At 44.3% G+C, this 19,498-nt stretch overlaps 1 protein-coding gene across 1 annotated transcript in view; it reads right to left on the reverse strand.

Moving 5' to 3' along the window:
- Positions 1-19,498, reverse strand: part of HSD3B7 (hydroxy-delta-5-steroid dehydrogenase, 3 beta- and steroid delta-isomerase 7) — a 56,584-nt gene that overhangs the window by 21,771 nt on the left and 15,315 nt on the right. Inside the window, exon 2 of the mRNA XM_084806063.1 lies at positions 4,236-4,400. Coding sequence (XP_084662189.1) covers positions 4,236-4,395 — 160 coding nt within the window. The 5' untranslated portion in view covers positions 4,396-4,400. The remainder of the gene's footprint in view (positions 1-4,235; positions 4,401-19,498) is intronic.

Genomic DNA, 19,498 nt, shown 5'->3' on the forward strand with positions numbered 1-19,498 from the left:
CGGACACCACTGCTGGCTTCTCTTTTTACTTTAATAAACAAATCCAGTTTAATCCCTACAGCCTGGCTGAAGGCCTTCATTATTCCAATCTATAAGAAAGGTCCTAAAGATGATCCACATCACTATTGGCCTATCATAGTTGGGAGGGTTTATGCTAGTTTTTTAGGCCTTAAACTAAAAGCCTGGACTGATGATAAAAATATTTTGGGAGAAGAGCAGTTCGGCTTTAAAGCCGGCCGCTTTACTCTTGATCATTGTTTGGTACTGGCCCACTTGGCTCATAAATACTCTTTGCCAAAAGCAGGCAAGCTCTTTACTGCTTTTAGTGACCTAAAATCTGCTCTAAAATCTGTTCGACTCTATAGCAACTATAATAATAATAATAATAATAATAATAATAATAATATCTTCATCATCACCAACATCATCCCGCAACTGTATCTGGAGCAAACTAGAACAGTGCTCTATCAAAAGAAGACTTTTGTTTTTGCATCAATCCCTGTATTACAATACATCAGTTCAGTTTGCTGTAGTAAACAAGGACACCTCACCAACGAGAATGTCTCCTCTTGAGGTGTCAGACAACGGTGCGTTCTTGTCCCCAGTCTATTCAGTTCATATCAGGCAGACCTCCTTTCTGTGCTGGCGTCGTTACCATCCCACCCATTTAAGACTGGCCTCACAAAAGTCTCAATTCTCCTCTACGCTGATGATGCTGTTCTGGTCTCCCAGACCTGTCTGGGACTTAATTGATTATTGAGGGATTTGCTGAGTATTGTAACGGAAACTTTTTAACAATCAATTTCACAAAAACTAAAGTACTGGCCTGTTCTAGGAGGAAGGTCAGATTTCCCTGGTTTATGGGGAATTATAGAAGCGAGGAAGTTGATTCATACGAATACCTGGGCATATGGTTCCATGAAGCTGTAAGCTGGAGTGTACAGGAAAAATTTGTCAAGGCTAAAGCCAAGCAAAACGTGGGTGTGATATCCTGTTTCTTTTTGACCAAGTGTGGGAAATTTTTACCAGCAGCTATCCAGGTTTTCAAAGCCAAAAGTGTTTCTCAGATTCTGTTTGAGGCACTGATTTGCTTTCCTTTTTCTAAGAGTTCTATCAAAGGAACTCAATCCTTTCTTAGGGATATTTTCGGTGTTCCCAGGTGTGTTGCTGAGGTTACCCTTAATCTGGAGGCTGGACTGAACTCCCTAAAATGCTTGGCATGAATCTACTCTATCCATTTTTGGCTCCGTTGCAGTCTCGTGCTTACTCCTAACTCTCTGGCTTCCCAGGTACTGTCCGACTCTTTTGAATCTCCTTGGATGAAAGCTGTGGTGCAAAAAGTCACCTCAGTAGGTTTATCACCCTCCTATCTGTTGTCTCTGGACCTAGAGAGTGCCAAATGGTTGTTAAACAGCGACTATTGGACATAGATTATCAGGAACTCCAAGGAGCAGCTTGGGGGCCATGTTCCCCTCAGTTACTGGGTCTATCATGCCTCCCCTGTAAAGATGGAACACCCTATTTAGGATGGCTAATGATTCCTAAATACAAGAAGATGGAACACCCTATTTAGGATGGCTAATGATTCCTAAATACAAGAAGGCATTCTCCTTGGCAAGGTTTAATGTTCTCCCCTCCAAACTATTAGAAGGCAGATTTAATAAAACTCCAGTGAGTAACAGATGCTGCCCATGTAACAACACTGAGGTGGAGTCTATCTTGCACGCTCTATTCCATTGTAGCTATTATCAAGAGGCCAGAAAAGATCTATTAATTCCCATCACATAGTTTTTCTCTGGCCGCTCTTTTGAGTCCCTTATGATTATTTTACTCCAGGGTACTAACAAGTTAATTACTGAGCAAGTGGCTAAACTCCTGAACCTGGTTATCCTCACTAGACCACTTAGGATTGTTTGATTACACTCCTTGTAGAGACATATCTACTGTTCAGTTCTTTACTGATTTTGTATCTCTCTGTCTGACTAGTATGCATTTTATTAATGTGTGCATATTTAATATGTTGCGCTAATGGTCTGTTGACTGTAAATAAAGGTTGACTGATTGACTTTAAATTGAAATTGAGCTGGTGGTGCGTTCCAGAGGACAGAAATATTCAAAGGTTGAATACTATCCGTAAGCTGGGTTGCCAGTCCTCAATCAAATTTATGACCAGTAGGACAAAACTGGAGCCAGGGCTAAGTCCCCACACCCCATTTTGAGAGCTAGAGCCTTTCTCTTGTTGATATGAAACAATCATTGTACACTCCCCATACACACGATGTGGCTTCTAACCTGAGGACCTCTCTTTGGCTCTGAATTGGTCATTCAAGTTGTTATACTGATTCATTATAGGGATTTATACCGCACCCTGCAGTCAAATGCCCACGGTGGCTTTATCAAGGCTCTTTGTTGCATTGATTTATTTCAACCCAAGAATTTTTATAAGCCACCGTTACAATTCTTACTTTAAAAAGACCGGCTATACGTTTTTAAAAAATAAATACATAAATAAAATGGGCCAATGCTCCTTTCCTCACCTATGCCTGTGCCCTGCCCCCACCCTTGAATTCAGCTCTGATTATACCCAGCACCATCCAGGCACCCATACTCAGATTCCTATATTTATGCACAGATCAAAAGGAGGAGTTTGAGTCTGAAAATGTGAACATACTTGCTGGGAGGAAGAAAGCAATTCTAACCCCCACCCCTTGGAGAGCCATGGGGGGGCAGGGGCAGGATGTGGCAGAAGTGCCCCACCACCAGTGGAGAGGAGCTCCATCGATAGTGGGGCACATTCACCCCAGAGGGCCGCAGTACACCTGTGGAAAGTTCCATGGGCCTAGGAGTACTGCCAGCAGTGTTTCTGTAAGCAGAAGGCCCCCAAACAGGGCATTCTGGGGGCACGTCAGGAGCAGCCTTGAATCTGGGGAATCCAGAGCCCCCTTGTTTCCCTGAGAAGCCTCAGGGCTAATTTCCCTCCAACTGAAAACAATGGGGGGGATTAAAAAGAACCACACTTGACGACTGACACACACACACCGCCCCACTATACACGCCCTGCCCTTGCGGGACAGAGCCAGTCCACCAGGCTGATCCCTCTCTGATTTAGGATCACCCTGCAAGCCTCCTTGAACACAGTAAGATTTCCTCCTGACCAAGCACACACAGCATTGCTCCGCATAAGGGAATCAAAGGTCACACATAACAGCAACAAAAAGAATGATGTTGCTGTTGGCTGCCAATGAGATACACACACGCTCCAACCATTCATTACCGAAGTTTGGAAGAGACGTTTGGCTTTTGACATGGAGAGGGAAATGTAACCAGCTGTGTTTTTTAAAATGTGAACCTTCTGACTTTGAGACACAGGTATGCTTTAAAAAGCATGGTGTGTTTTTTCAAAGGATCAGGTCTGTTAGTTTCCTTTCCATTGAAACCAATGGGAGGGGGAAATTAAAAACAAACAGAGGAATAAAAGAAGACACCCCCCCAGGTCTTCTAGCATGTATCCTTTAATCTAAAAAAATAAAACAAATCAGGAGTGTTTGGACTCATGTGCAGTAAACACACACAAGTTGCCACGATCAATGGAAAAATATTTTGTTTTCTGTTTATAAAACCAAGGCTTAAAATGAAAGCTGGGGCTCACCTGGAGAACATGTCTTAGAATTCAAAGATCAACATTAGAACTTGTAAAAGAAGATTCCCAGTGGCACTTTCTCCTCACCCCAAAATAACTACAACCAGAAACTAAATCTCAACAATTTGGGGAACACTGTTTTCTAGCCAAGGGTCTGGCTACCAGCCTTTACCCCCGATGCTGGGTTCACCTCTCTTACTAGAACCAGTAGAATTGAAGGATGCAAATGTATCACAAGGGGAAACCAACAGCCATTGGTGCCCCTACTGCTGATGTCACAGCAGTAATTATGGCACCTGAACCAGGAATAGTGGAACTGGGAGGTTCTCCGGCATTTGGGAGAGGTCAGCATTTAGGGGTGCCAGAGAAGGTGGGGGTTCAGTGTCATATCGAAGACCCCATCAGTTTCCTTCCCACTGGGGCCCCCTGGCCAGTTGTAGATACAGACGGTAGTTCCTTCGGGGGATTTTGTTGACTCTCAAATGTATTTGCTCATTCAGTGCAAGACCCACAGAAATTTGATAACCACACACAGCTGGCCAGAAAACCCCTGCATGGCACAGGAAAGCACGATGTGGGTGTGCAAACCTCTCACCTCTGTCCAGCTGCTGCATGCTCTCATCCAGGTGCAAGTCAAAGACACGCACTTCTGCAAGGGTAGGGTCCTTCTCCAGAAGCATCTGGACCAGATGTTTTCCCAGAAAACCACAGCCGCCGGTCACTAGGTAGATCTGGTTTCTACTTTTCGACCCCATTTGCCCTGGGTGGGGAAGATTCAGAGAGGATGCCATTAAGATGGGGGAGAAAGAACTAGGGACTTTTGGGAGAGGCAAGTGAACAGAAGCTGGAAATCAAAATTCCCAGATGGTAAGTGAGCAGCCTTCCCCAACCTGGTGTCCTCCAGGTATGTTCAACTACAACTCCCATCACGCTCAGCCAACATAGCCACCAGGTTGGGAAAGGCTGGCTTACATGGGAGTCTTCAAAGGCCATCTCCAGGTGACCAAACGGAAGAGAACCGACCTTCCAAATAGCCACTGAAACTCATTGAAATGGCTACAAAGTGACTGATCTGTGTGAAGAGTTATGAGCCACTGGCCGTGCTTGCTGGGGATGATGTGAGTTGTAGTCCAAGACATCCAGAGGGCACCAAGCTGGGGGAGACTGATAATACATCAACGAAAGAGGAGCTGGGAGGTAAAGAGGTTTAATGCTACAGGGGAGCAACACAGAATGGTAAATCTTGGGTTTATGGAGAAGGGCTCCAGTGCAGAAAAAGAGAGTGTGAAGGGGCATGGATGGACAGAAGAACAGAAAGTAAGTTAGGAGCAAGAAAAGACTTTCATAGAAGTCCCCTCCACCAATGCCAAGTAGTCTTCTCAGTTCATTTTCCCAGGAAAGCTCCTGTGCTTCTAATAGCTGCATAACAGGCAGAATACCGCCAAGAGCTGGATGATGATCATGAATTGGGTGGGAGTTCTTCAACCTCAAATTCCTGCATTCCATCCAGGGCCACGGCAGAAGAGGCTGGATTGAGACAACGTCATATGCAGCGGATAGAAGGGCTCATTTTGAATGTGGGAGACATAGTTTTAAATTAGCTCAGCCCAAGTCCTCACTGGGTAGCCAGATTAAGCTGCTTACAATCTTATCAAAAATTCCTGGCTGATTTGCGATAAGACTGCATGGGGATTGCGCTGCCCTCCGATTCTCTTTCCGAGCCTGCTCCCAGCAGATAAGTAAACGTTAAAATGATAAAAGGTGTGCTCAACGCTCATATCCACACGTTAATTTATAAAAAGAAAGGTGATACGGGAGAACACGGGTTTATAATGGAACCGCAACAAACAGGGGCGCAACAAAAGCTATTACTGACACCACTGAAAATGCACCATTTCTCCATTTCCAATTAAATTATTTCGGATATGTGCACATGCATACATGCGTAGAAGCAGTATGGTGGATGGGGAGGTGAGTCACAAGGTTTAAAGGCTTCCTCATGGATAGATTTACAGTTAGGATGCTAAAAAAAACCCAGTGTATTTTAAAAGCATTTCATTTGCTGGTATTTTTAAATTACCTCATAACAATATATAGCAACACCAGCAGACAAGTTAGTGACTCACCCTCTTTTTAAAGCATGCATTGGCCTTTGGCGTGCCCACCAAGTATGTATGCTCCGTTTAATTGCTTACATATCTCATCATTCAGTGTGTAGAACACGCGAATCAGCCAAAGAGGATGTATGTGTTACTGCTGAATAATCACGTACCCTCCCTCTGAAACACAGGGAGGGGGAGAAACATCAACACACTCTCTCTCAATGGCTCCCTGACCTATAAGCAGACCGTTATTCAGACGAGTCAAAAGATGCAGAAATTAAAGGCATTTCCAAATGCCCTGGCCCCGTAGAAATGACATCCAAGCGCTGTATAAGCATTGCTGGAGTTTTGCTGTCTGAATTCTTCTGAACAAATCTGTCACTATGGCTACACCTTAAAAAGACAAGGCTGATCAGACTCCGGCAGAGGAGGCTTCACACCTTGGATAGTTCCTTTAGAGTTCTGCCTGGTTCTGACTGAAACCCAGAGTGGGCTTACCGCCACACTGACATCAGAGCCACCAGCCTCCACCGGACTCTGGAATTTGACAAAAGGACACTCCTGGGAGCTATCTGTAAGGAAATCGCGGCCCAAGAAATGTTGCTGCCTGAGGCAGGGCAGCAAATGGCACCCCCACCACCCAAGACAAGGTGCATAGAATCTGAAGCCATTCAAGTTATTTTGGCACCTGAGGCAGCAAATCTCACAAGCATCTCTCCCCATTCCTGGCAGTAGAAATACAGTAACAAATTAAACAGTTAACCTTTACTGCCTTTCCATGTGACTCAAAATCTGGTGCCTGAGACAGTGGCTTCACTCTGCCTAATGATAGGGCCAGTACTGGATACAGAGATTTCTTTGGAACGTTGTAAGGGTGTGTCAGCATTCGGCAGTTTTAGAGCAGGCAGACAAACTCTGTAAACTGCAAGCATCTTGTGGGGCAGGTGCCTCTCTGTCTGGTGGTATAATGTGGGATGTAGTGGATCCACTACCTAGTAGGAGTCCATCTTGCTTCCTCCACTTATGCTCTACTTGTATAGTTATAAATAAAACCAAGTATTACAAAACACCATAAGTCTCCAGTGCTTCTTTCTCCAAAATAAATGAAAAACCCATCACAAGTAACGTTGGCCTTGCAAATTCCCACCAACTGAGGAGCATGCAATAATCAACGGTTAAAATAAAAATACATTTCCAGAGAAATAAGTGCTCATTTAAACTGCTACCCTAGGCCTAGACACACACACACACACTTACTTTAATGTCTTGGATGCTGAACAAATAAGAGGAATGATGGAAGGCCGATAAGGTGTAATTATAGTTAAGTAATCCCCCATGTGTTTCTGTTGTCGTTTATCAGGAGAATCTACAGCAGGGGTGGCCAGAAGGTGGACTGGGATCTACAACCTCTAGGTAATTTTTTGTAGATCTGCAAATATTTCTCGCTCCCAGTTCATACAACAATAAAAGTAGCTATGTTGGTGGCCAAAAGAAACATTCCAAAAGAAAATATCCAGAATCCATTATTAGGCCAAATCAAAGGTCACAAAATACCGTGCAAGCTTTCGAATTCTGCAGAACTCTTCATCAGGCAAGATGGTAAACAAAGCAAAAGTTGGGGGTGGTGGGAGGAAAACAGTGTCTGACATTTAAGCCATGGAGTCTGCATTTCATTACAGTCTTAAGATAGAAAGTGGGAGGAGGTTGCAGATATTCAAATGAGGCTCTACCAGGTACAATGATAGTTTCAGGTTGCACCTGGGGCTCTCCCAAGGGTTGCTGGGAAGAACAAACACACAATGGTTGATCACTCATTTCTGAAAATGAAAAATCGTTCCAAATTTAGCTATTCAGCCATGGGACCCTATACTGAAGGAAGATGCTCTTGAAACTGGGACTTAATTCTCTGAGGGTTCATCCCCTCCAACTACTAGGTAAAGTTACCCAATTTAGCTTCCATTGTCCTTTTTTAAACATTGTACACCATCAAAAATTACCTCCTGCTTTCTTAGCAAGAAATTAGACAGTTTGTATACAACCTCTATTTTCTACTTACCAAGGAACCTGTGTATTTCACCTAAGGATGGAGATGGTTTTTGAATAAGAACTGGTAAAAGCACAAATAGTATATACCATTAAAATTCAATCATGTTTTTCAAGCATCTGCAATTCACAAACACTCTGAAGGCAATATCAGCATAAGCAACCAACATAAATCAAAACTTGTTAAAGATCCTACCTGTGAATTCTCAAAGGATGCAAATACTGAAAGGAAATCCTTTTATAGTGAAAGCTGACAAAAGAAGAAGCTGCTCATTTATTCAGGGTAGGTAGCCGCAAACTTGAATCTTCTTCTGATCTACCATATGTAGAAGAGTGGCTTTGTGACTGTGATGGTAATCAGTCACCGAGTCGCCCATATATGGTGGGTGGGAGGAAATGAGAAAGCAAGGAAATGCTACCTCCATTATGAGATTACCACTCATTTCCTTTCATGCCGAAGATTACATAACGATTGTGCCCGTAAGCTCTGCTCAGACAGAGCCCATCAACATGTGGCGGTCAGGTAGCAATCCTGCTCCCACACTTCTTCCACAAATTCCGCTTGCACACCTCACAAAGAGACAGAAACATTTCACTAGAGGGGGAGCTCTCCTCTTCTGCTGAAATGGAACTCTGGGGTTTGCCAATTCATTTTTGGAGGTTTCTCAAAGTCTTTCCCTAGATGTCTTATTAAAGTCAACTTCAGTCCCATGGCTCCCCTCCAAGACACCTAACAATGATAAACCATATGAAATGTAGCATACCAGAAAAACTGTCACATAAACAAACAAACAAACAAACAAACAACAGAACACATCTGCAGTAAAATCAGCCAGCCAGTGTTTTTCCCAAAGGCCCCCTGAAATACAGCAAATGGTTTACGGCCTCTGCGAAGATGTTCAGTGATGGAATCAAGTGAAATCTCAGCCCCCTCCTCCACCGGAAGGCATTCTGAAGTTGTGGGGCCACTACCAAAAAGACTGTATCACATGTGCCCACGCATGGAGCAGGACCTCAGAGATGGATCTAAGCTAGTTGGACAAATACTTGAAACTGGTCTAAGGCATCTTTTTATGTTGTGGGACCCTATCCTCTGAATTCCCTTGCAGGTGAGATTTACCTGCATCTTTCTTTTACTTTCAGCACCAGGTGAAAGCCTTTTGGTTTGCCCAGGCCTTTTAAGTGTTCATCGTATTATTATTTACTAGTGAATGGACCTGGCTTTGCAAAGGTTGAAATAGCCTTTAGTTTGATACAGCGAAGCCTTCAAGCAAATCTACACAGCTGTCAGAGTTGGACACATTGTGCCTGCCCTGAGTGAAGCCATGCCCACTGGCACCCCTAGGCATGGCCCCTGCCATGGTGTACCCCTATAGCCCCCTAAGGAAGACGTCTGCTCACTTCATTCACCTAAGGGGGGCTGCTCCTGCTAAGGGGGGCTGTTCCCAGTGGGAGGGAACAGCCATATAACTTTTTCTCTCAGACTGCTGCTCCCTCCCAGCTCCAAACTGTCCCAGCTGCAAAGTTATGTGCTGGTTGGGAAGTCTGTCATCTAGTGACTGAAGATGGTACCGCAGGTTTCAAATGCAGGGATACATTTAAATTAATTTAAATTAAACAATGCATTTTAAAAACAAAATAACCCTGAGGTGAAAACCCCTAGGGCCCCCTTAATATGCATGCCAAGTTTCAAGTGTCTAGATTTCATGGTGCTGAATTTATGGTACTGACAGACACACATTCTCTATTAGTATAGATATAAAGCCATTAGTGTGCATGGTGAACATAGGAAGAGCCCTGCTGGATCAGACCAAGGGTCCATCTCATACAGCATTCTGTTCACACAGTGGCCAACCAGCTGTAGACGGAAAACCCACAGGCAGGACATGAATGCAACAGCATCCTCCCGTCCATATTCCCCAGCAACTGGTGTATATAGGCTTACTGCTTCTGATACTGGAGGTGGCATAGAGCCATCAGGACTAGCAGCCATTGATAGCCTTCTCCTCCAGGAATTTGTCTAGCCCTCTTTCAAAGCCATCCCAATTGGTGGCCATCACTACATCTTGTGGTAAAAGATACAGGTAACAGGACGTGGTAAAAGTACAGCCACCTGTCCAAAGGAGCTTACAACCTAAAATTCAACAAGGGGATACACAGGAAGGGAGGCAACCGTTAACAAGGAAACATTACCCATTTGTTTCAGTTGCAGTAGGAAGCACTGTGATTTTATGCTGGCATCTTATTTTATGGCAGTGTTATGCCATGTTGTGCTTTAATTTGAAATTTTATGATTTATTGTTTCAATTGTGATTTTATCATTTACTGTAAGGTGCTCTGAGGGAATTTACCAAAGCAACCTATAAGCAGTGTAAACAAACTGGTTGCCAATAAAGTTGGAACACGATGGGAGTTCTGTGTACCTTGTGGCAAACTACACTTGTTACTCTGCTAGCTGCATTTTAGATCAGCTGAAGTTTCCAAACACTCTTCCAAGGCAGCGCCACATAGAATGTGTTGCAGATTGTCAACCACTTAATTTTTGGCAGGCATACAACACATATATAATTTGATTAGGGCTGCATGTGGTGAAATGCATGTTAGCCATGGTCTATAGGTTTTGCAAACGTATTTGATTTAAAACGCATAAACCTTTAACAACTACATTTTCCATAAGAAAAAACAACTCTCTCGGGGCCCTATTTTGGCAATTTTTGCAGAGTTTTACAAAGTCTGGTGGTGGTCACGATCTTTTAGATTCTTAATGCTTGTGAATGCAATCACCAGTTTGATATCACATGTTGGCATATTGTCCAATTCCTATACGGACCTATTTTTAAGCCAACATCCGTAGGATCCTTAGAATGCAAGCAGCCCTTTTGTTCTTGGGCTTGTTTTTACTCCTGAGTAGGCTATTACATCTTAAGACTCTGTACAATGCTTTTTGTAGAGTGTCAGATGGACAGCCTCTAAAACAAGAGGGCAGAACATCAGGGACAGAGGCCAAATTCAGCCCTCAAGTTTCTCCAAATGGCCATGCTCCACTCTTCTGCACACCCCCTCCCCTGGATCATTTGATGTTTTCCTGGCATTTGTGTAGCCCCCCCCCCCTTTCTGAATGGTTGGAACGCCTTTCTTTCTTTCTTTCTTTCTTTCTTTCTATACTGCCCAATAGCCGAAGCTCTCTGGGCGGTTCACAAAAATTAAAGCCACAGAGTGCAGCATAAAACAATATAAAATATGAAAGCTTAAAACCACAATATTCTGGTACAACCTGAATAAAACCGAGTAGCAATGCAGAGAGTCAAAATACAGATTTAAAACACCAGAGCTAAAAGATTAGGAAGCTAAAAAGCAAAAATACTGGGAGAATAAAAAGGTCTTCACCTGGCATTGGAAGGAGAACAACGTAGGTGCCAGGTGAACCTTTCTAGGGAGCTCATTCCACAGCTGGGGGGCCACAGCAGAAAAGGTCCTCTCCTTGGTAGCCACCTGCCTCACTTGCTTTGGTGGGGGCTCTTGGAGAAGGACCCCACATACAGGAGGAGGCAATCCTTCAGATAACCTGTCCGCAAGCCATTTAGGGCTTTGAATGTTAATATCAGCACTTTGAATCGGGCCTGGAAATGGACTGGCAGCCAATGCAGCTGGAAAAGTGCTGGTGTAATGTGATCTTGTTGGCCAGTCCAATGAGTCGTAAGTCTTAGTTATTGGCAGTAACAGCCTTGCGCTACAATATGTTGGTATGTTTGGCCCCACCCACTTTGCCTGAAGCACCGCCCACCACTGGAATGCAGCCCCCAAGAGCGTCTCTGAAATGGAATTTGGAAAGAGATAGAATCATAGAATCATAGAATAGTAGGGTCGGAAGGGGCCTACAAGGCCATCGAGTCCAACCCCCTGCTCAGTGCAGGAATCCAAGTCAGAGCATCCCTGACAGATGGCTGTCCAGCCTCGTCTTGAATGCCTCCAGTGTGGGAGAGCCCACCACCTCCCTAGGGAATTGGTTCCATTGTTGTATTGCTCTCACAGTCAGGAAGTTTACCTGACGTTCAGCCGGAATCTGGCTTCCTGTAACTTGAGCCCATTATTCCGTGTCCTGCTCTCTGGGATGATCGAGAAGAGATCCTGGCCTTCCTCTGTGTGACAACCTTTCAAATACTTGAAGAGCGCTATCATATCTCCCCTCAGTCTTCTCTTCTCAAGGCTAAACATGCCCAGTTCTGTCAGTCTCTCCTCACAGGGCTTTGTTTCCAGTTCCTTGATCATCTTTGTTTCCCTCTTCTGAACCCTCTCCAGTTTGTCTGCATCCTTCTTAAAGTGTGGTGCCCAGAACTGGACACAGTACTCCAGATGAGGCCTAACCAGTGCTGAGTAGAGGGGAACTAGTACTTCCCAGGATTTGGAAGCGATGCTTCTATTAATGCAACTCAAAATAGCATTTGCCTTTTTTGCACCCACATCACATTGTTGGCTCATATTCAGCTTGTGATCGACTACAATTCCAAGATCCTTCTTGCTTGTAGTGTTATTGAGCCACATATTCCCCATCTTGTAACTGTGCATTTGGTTTTTTTTTCCTAGGTGCAGAACTTGGCATTTGTCCCTATTAAATGCCATTCTGTTGTTTTCTGCCCAGCGCTCCAGTCTATCAAGATCACTTTGAATTTTGTTTCTGTCTTCCAAAGTATTAGCTATCCCGCCCAATTTTGTGTCATCTGCAAATCTGATCAGCATTCCCTGCACCTCCTCCTCCAAGTCATTAATACAAATGTTGAAGAGCGCTGGGCCCAGGACTGAGCCCTGCGGTACCCCACTCGTTACCTCTCCCCAGTTGGAGAAGGTCCCATTGATAAGCACTCTTTGAGTCCGATTCTGTAGCCAACTGTGGATCCACCGGATCGTTGTTTCATCTAGCCCACTTTGAGCTAGTTTGCTCATCAGGATATCATGGGGCACTTAGTCGAAAGCTTTGCTTTCGACAAAGCTTTGCTTTGCATATAAGTCGAGGTATATGATGTCTACAGCATTCCCACGGTCTACAAGGGAGGTTACTTGATCAAAAAATGAGATCAGATTCATCTGGCAGGACTTGTTCTTGACAAATCCATGTTGGCTTCGAGTAATCACTGCATTGTTTTTCAAGGTGCTTACGGATGGATTGCTTTATCATCTGCTCCAGAATTTTCCCAGGTATTAATGTCAGACCGACTGGTCTGTAGTTCCCAGGTTCCTCCTTTTTATCCTTTTTGAAGATAGGGACAACATTAGCCCTTCTCCAGTCATCTGGCACTTTGCCCGTCCTCCATGATTTCTCAAAGAGAATAGACAGCGGTTCTGAGAGTTCTTCTGCCAGTTCCTTTATTACTCGAGGATGCAGTTCATCTGGCCCTGGAGATTTGAACTCATTCAAAGTCATTAGGTGTTCCTTGACCATATGCCTATCGATCTCAAGCTGCCATCCTGCCCCTTCAGCCTGTACTTCGCCTTTGCCAGGGGGGTCATAGACCTCTTCTGGGAGAAGACTGAGCCAAAGTAGGAATTGAGCATCTCTGTCTTTTCTTTGTCATCTGTTCTCATTTTGCCATTCTTATTTAATAGGTGAACAACCACTTCTTTCCTCTGCCTTTTACTATGCACGTAGCTGAAGAAAGCCTTTTTGTTGTTTTTAGCATCCCTTGCTAACCTCAGCTCGTTCTCAGCTTTAGCCTTCCTGACGCCATCCCTGCAATTCTGTGCTACCTGCCTGTACTCTTCCTTTGTTACTTGGCCTTCTTTCCACTTCCTATATGTGTCTTTTTTTGTTTTCAGGTCATCTCTAAGCTTTTTGTGAAGCCACACTGGCTTCTTCTGTTGTCTTCCACCTTTTCTTCTTGTTGGAATTGTTTGTAATTGTGCCTTGAGAATTTGAGATTCTGTACCCCTGCTCTAAAAGCAAACATCACTTTGCAGGTTAGAAACTTTCTTTTTGAACTCTTCAGATTTAGAACTATTTCTTCTCAACCAACTATGTGGCAAGTTATTTCCAATAGGTATAGGTTGATGGTTATCATATCTCCAAAAAAGGAGAAAAAAGTCCCCAAAGTAAACAGTAGCAATGCTTTTGTTTTGTTGTTGTTTATTCGCTCCGTCGCTTCCGACTGTTCGTGACTTCATGGACCAGCCCACGCCAGAGCTTCCTGTCGGCCGTCACTACCCCCAGCTCCCCCAAGGTCGTGTCCGTCACCTCCAGAATATCATCCATCCATCTGCCCTTGGTCAGCCCCTCTTCCTTTGGCCTTCCACTTTCCCTAGCATCAGCATCTTCTCCAGGGTATCCTGTCTTCTCATTATGTGGCCAAAGTACTTCAGTTTTGCCTTTAATATCATTCCCTCAAGTGAGCAGTCTGGCTTTATTTCCTGGAGTATGGACTGGTTTGATCTTCTTGCAGTCCAAGGCACTCTCAGAATTTTCCTTCAACACCACAGTTCAAAAGCATCTATCTTCCTTCACTCAGCCTTCTTTATGGTCCAGCTCTCGCAGCCATAGGTTACTAAGGGGAATACCATTGCTTTAACTATGCGGACCTTTGTAGTCAGTGTGATGTCTCTGCTCTTAACTATTTTATCAAGATTTGTCATTGCTCTCCTCCCAAAAAGTAAACGTCTTCTGATTTCCTGGCTGCAGTCAGCATCTGCAGTAATCTTTGCGCCTAGAAAGACAAAGTCTGTCACTGCCTCCACGTTTTCTCCCCCTATTTGCCAGTTATCAATCAAGCTGGTTGCCATAACCTTGGTTTTTTTGAGGTTTAACTGCAACCCAGCTTTTGCACTTTCTTCTTTCACCTTCGTCATAAGGTTCCTCAGCTCCTCCTCGCTTTCAGCCATCAAAGTGGTATCATCTGCATATCTGAGATTGTTAATGTTTCTTCCAGAGATTTTAACTCCAGCCTTGGCTTCATCAAGCCCAGCACGTCGCATGATGTGTTCTGCGTACAGGTTGAATAGATAGGGTGAGAGTATACAACCCTGCCGTACTCCTTTCCCAATCTTAAACCAGTCCATTGTTCCGTAGTCTGTTCTTACTGTTGCTACTTGGTCGTTACACAGATTCCTCAGGAGGCAGACAAGATGACTTGGTATCCCCATACCACCAAGAACTTGCTACAATTTGTTATGATCCACACAGTCAAAGGCTTTAGAATAGTCGATAAAACAGAAATAGATGTTTTTCTGAAACTCCCTGGCTTTCTCCATTATCCAGCGGATATTGGCAATTTGATCTCTAGTTCCTCTGCCTTTTCTAAACCCAGCTTGTACATCTGGCAATTCTCGTTCCATGAATGGACCACCTAAAATGGTCACCGAGGCTGCAATCATATACTCACTTAAAAGCCCCACTAAAATCAACAGGACTCATTCTGAGTAGACTTGTATAGATTGCACTGGAAGATACAAGCAAGTTTCAGAGTTATCAGAACTCTTCATCATTCAGGCTGAATGTTGAACAAAACGTGGTAGGAGAGATGTTTTTGGGCAGATAAGAAAACCCTCATCTTCACTTTGTTTTATTTATGTAATGGCTTTGAAAAAACCAAAAAAAACCCCAAACCTCAAACCAAACCAAACCTATAGAGGTACCCACTCACCTTTCCTGGAATCCCCCCCACCCCCCATTCCAGTACCAGCATTTAGAAGAAGAGAAAGCAGAGGAGACCAAAAGAAAAAGTTTACGGGGAGACAGGAAGTAAAAGTGTGGTGAGCCACAACAGATACCCAGATATGAGGGGAGGGGAAGATAAATCCAGTTTCCAAATGGTAGACCAGATACCACTGGTTTTACTGCTAGCTCCCCATCTATTATATACTATTTGTTTTTTGACTGCCAAGTCAAGAAATTCCTCCATCCAATGTCTTCCAGTGATGGAGAACAAGCACACAGTTAAAACGGAGGTGGGCAGTTAACACAAACTCAAGTAGGCTAAATCTTTTTGTACCAAACACTGTCTCAGATTGCACCGACGGCCACAAGGGAACAGAGAAACACTCTCCCTTTGAAAGTTAGAATCAATTTCCCACCCCAAATTTTATTTACTCAAACATCCAAACAAATTGTTCAGTTGCTATCAAAATGCAACTCAAACTCTTGTGGCGTTGTCTTGAGAGTCAACCCAAAGAAAGCAGACAAGGGAACATTTCCCACCCCCATCCAAAGGCGGGTTGTGGTGGTTTGGGAATCATCCACGGATCACCGCCATTTAACGATGGATGTTCAGTAGGAACTGTGCTTTCTTGTACACACATTTTTCATCTTAGCATTTACGGAGCTGCAGAACAATAGCACATTACAACAAGCAGGAGCTGACTGGGACGCGATTAGCTTAATTTCAGTAACTCAACTGTTACATTATTGTGCTCTTCGTGAGTTAATAATAACCAAGTCCTGTCCACAGATTCCTGGGCACCATTACCAACAATTTAAAATGCCCACTTTCCCTATAAGCAGGGCTTAAAAGAGAAAAAAGAAAGCTGTTAAATCTTAAAGCACAGGAAACAGCTATAGAATTTTGGCCACCCAAGTGGTTGCCTGGTTTGCCTCTGTAACTGGGCCGGCCATGCCCTTCACCCTGGACACCTTTCTGCTTAAATCCAAGTGAATGGGGCAGAGGTGGCAGATTGTGGCTCAGTCTTTTGGTACTTCCAGACGGAGCGCTCCTAATGCTACCTGTCCAAAGGCACTGTGCAGCTATTTCATCTTTTCTTACTTAATGAATTTTCCACGGTACGAGTAAAAGAGGGAAGAAGTTGTGCGAAAACACTGGGGAGTGTGGGGGGAATACGGGTGGATGATGATGTCTGCCCCCTCCCCACAAAATTCCACAAATGAGGCAGGTTGACGGCGTGATAAAAGCCTCATCTGGAAGCACCCCTGGTGTCGGCAACTCATTAAAAAGAAAATACAAATCTGACATGTCTACTTGTTCCAGCCAAATAATTTGCAAGCTTTGTCCATGCATCCCTTTGGGGTCAAACTGCCCTTTACAGAGCTTGAGGTGGCCTTCCAACATGGAGGTTCCTTTAACAATAAATAGAAAACAGATGAAGATATAGGGAGGAGAGACAGACAGACAACATATCTCCTAAGAAGAACACTTGGCATCACTTTTGCCTAAATAGCATTCCACTCTCTTGCCAGCTCAGTTCTTTCTGCGGGTGTACCATGTTTACAGCAAATGGCTGTTAAGAAGTCTTCGTTTCTGCAAAATGCCACAGAGTTTTGCCAGCCAAATATCTTCATTACCATTACGCCAACTCCTGTTTGGTCCAACATTCTTGATGCTTCATTATTGCTACGAACTTGCAACATACCTCGAAATAGTGCTCTAGCAGGCCAGTCAGAGTAACCAATGGACAAAGGGCGCTGTAGCACCTTACAAAGGCCAGCAGCTACCATCCGCCTTAAACTCTCTTGAGGCCCGGTCTGCACAAGCTGCAGGATTTGGTAGTACAATGGGAGGAACTACTTCAGACTCCAGACAGGGGGCCATTTTTTTTTAACTGTCCCCCTATATGAAAAAACAGGGAGCAGACTGGCCTAGAATCTCTCTCATTCGTTTGTTTTTCTTTTCCTTTCAGGGGGTATTTTAAAGGGGACATTAAAAAATGCAGCCACCACCTGTAGTCTGAAGTAGCACAGTCCATTTTGCCACCTCAGAACTCAAACCGCCTTGTTCACACCTTAACCTGCAGCGGGTGTAGACGAGGCCTCAAGCTGCAAGCTTAAATCACAATGGCCTGGGAGTAAAGCCCACCGAGTGCCGTGGGATTTACTCCTTGGTAGACATACATACGATCAGGCCGCATGCTTGTTTGCCTCAACAGATTATGGGCACAGACACCCGACTTAGCGTCAAAGAGAACTCTCAGCAAGACTCTTGGCTCGTAGAGAGGGCTTGGCATCACAGTTAAAAGAATAGACATGTACACCAGCGAACTGAATTTCCTGAGTTTTCCTTCTTTCTCTTTCTTACACCTTTAACATGCACCATCACGAATGTTCATGTACTCAAACATCCATTCATCACCTAATTTATTTTAAAAAGTGAAACTTTAATAGTGCAAAACTGCTCTAGGGACTGGAGTTTTCTTGCTGACAGCACGGGTGCTAGCCAATATGCAGTGTTGTATGGCAGGCTTCCGCTTCAAAGTGGGTGGAGATGGCTGGAAGGTTTGTTTGGCCACCTCATTTCACCTGGGGCCCTAGACTAGTGTCTGGATTGGCAGGCCAATAAGCTAGCGCAGGCTCTAGATCGGTATCTGGATGCAGTGCTGGGCCGGATGAGGGCCAATAAGCCGAGCTGAATCCTGACAAGACTGAGGTAGTGTGGATAGGTGGCTCCCGTATCTGAGGATTAGAGAAGTCAGTTGTTCTGGATGGGGTCGCGCTCCCTCTGAAGGAGCAGGTATATAGCTTGGGAGTGCTCCTAAATCCATCACTGTCTGCGGAGGCACTGGTGGTCTCTTCACAGCAAGGAGTACCTTCTTCCAACGTTGGTTGGTTCACCATTCCTGGACAAGGGATAGCCTGACCATGGTGATCCATGCACTGGCAAACTCAAGACTGGACTGTGCCAATGTGCTTTACGTGGGGCTGCCTTTGAGGCTGGCCCCATAGTTGCATCTAGTGCAAAATGCTAGGCTTCTGACTGAGACAGCCCACCAGGAACATATGACACCAGTCCTGGAAGACTTGCACTAGTTGCCAGTACCTATGGAGCCAAGTTCAAGGTGCTTGTGCTGGCATATTAAGCTCTATATGGCTCAGGACCTAGATACCTGATGGAGCTCCTTCTCCCTTATATACCTTCCCGGATATGAAGTTCTAGGAGAGATGCCCCCTTGATGGTGCCACACTTCCCTGAGGTTCAATATGCAGCAACCTGAGAGGGCGTTCTCAATACAGAAACCCTTACTGTCAAAACTCCTTCCCCCCTCATATACGGTTAGCGCTGAGTGTTACAAGTTTTGACGCCACCTAAAGACCTATTTGTTTACCCAGGCTTTTGACTGAATTTGTTTTGTTGCATCTGGTAAACTGTTATTTCTCTGTGTTTCTGCTCTCCCCTGGTTGATGCTGGTGTGATTTTACTGTGCTTTATTGGTTATGTACTCTGCATTGGGATTATTTGATAAAAGCAGCAATATTTTTTTAAATAAATAATAAAGCTTGCAGAGGCATTATGTCTTTTGGAACTCCAGTCTTGAGGAACAGGTACAATTGGACTGCTAGAGCTGCCTACACCCTAAGTAGTCTGTTGCAATTAAAATGTGGTAATTAACTATGTACAGAGGTAGTTATTGAAGTGTTACAAGATGTATGCAGCTCTTTCTCAGGAGAAACAAGGTAAACAAGTCTGACAGTTTCACATAGTCCACATGAATTCTTCCCTCACGTGGAAATGCTTCTTATTTACTACCTAGTCCTTAATCCTTAAAAGCTAGGCCTGTTGACAAGTTAAAGAAATCAGTTAAAAATTGCATATGAATAAAATAGTTCTGAGGGGGATGAGAAAACATTTTCAGTGCTGCATGTATATGGCATAGCAGGTGCCACCTTACAAGAGGCATATGCACCATTGTGTGTGAGAGAAAGAGAGTGCATATAGGAAGTATGCTTCCTTGAAGATGGTGCCTGCCACCAACAACCCCAGTACTTGCATTAAAAATTGACAAC

This window comes from Heloderma suspectum, chromosome 6, assembly GCF_057233095.1.
Source record: "Heloderma suspectum isolate Gila_16-S chromosome 6, 16-S_ref, whole genome shotgun sequence".
Lineage (NCBI taxonomy): Eukaryota > Metazoa > Chordata > Lepidosauria > Squamata > Helodermatidae > Heloderma > Heloderma suspectum.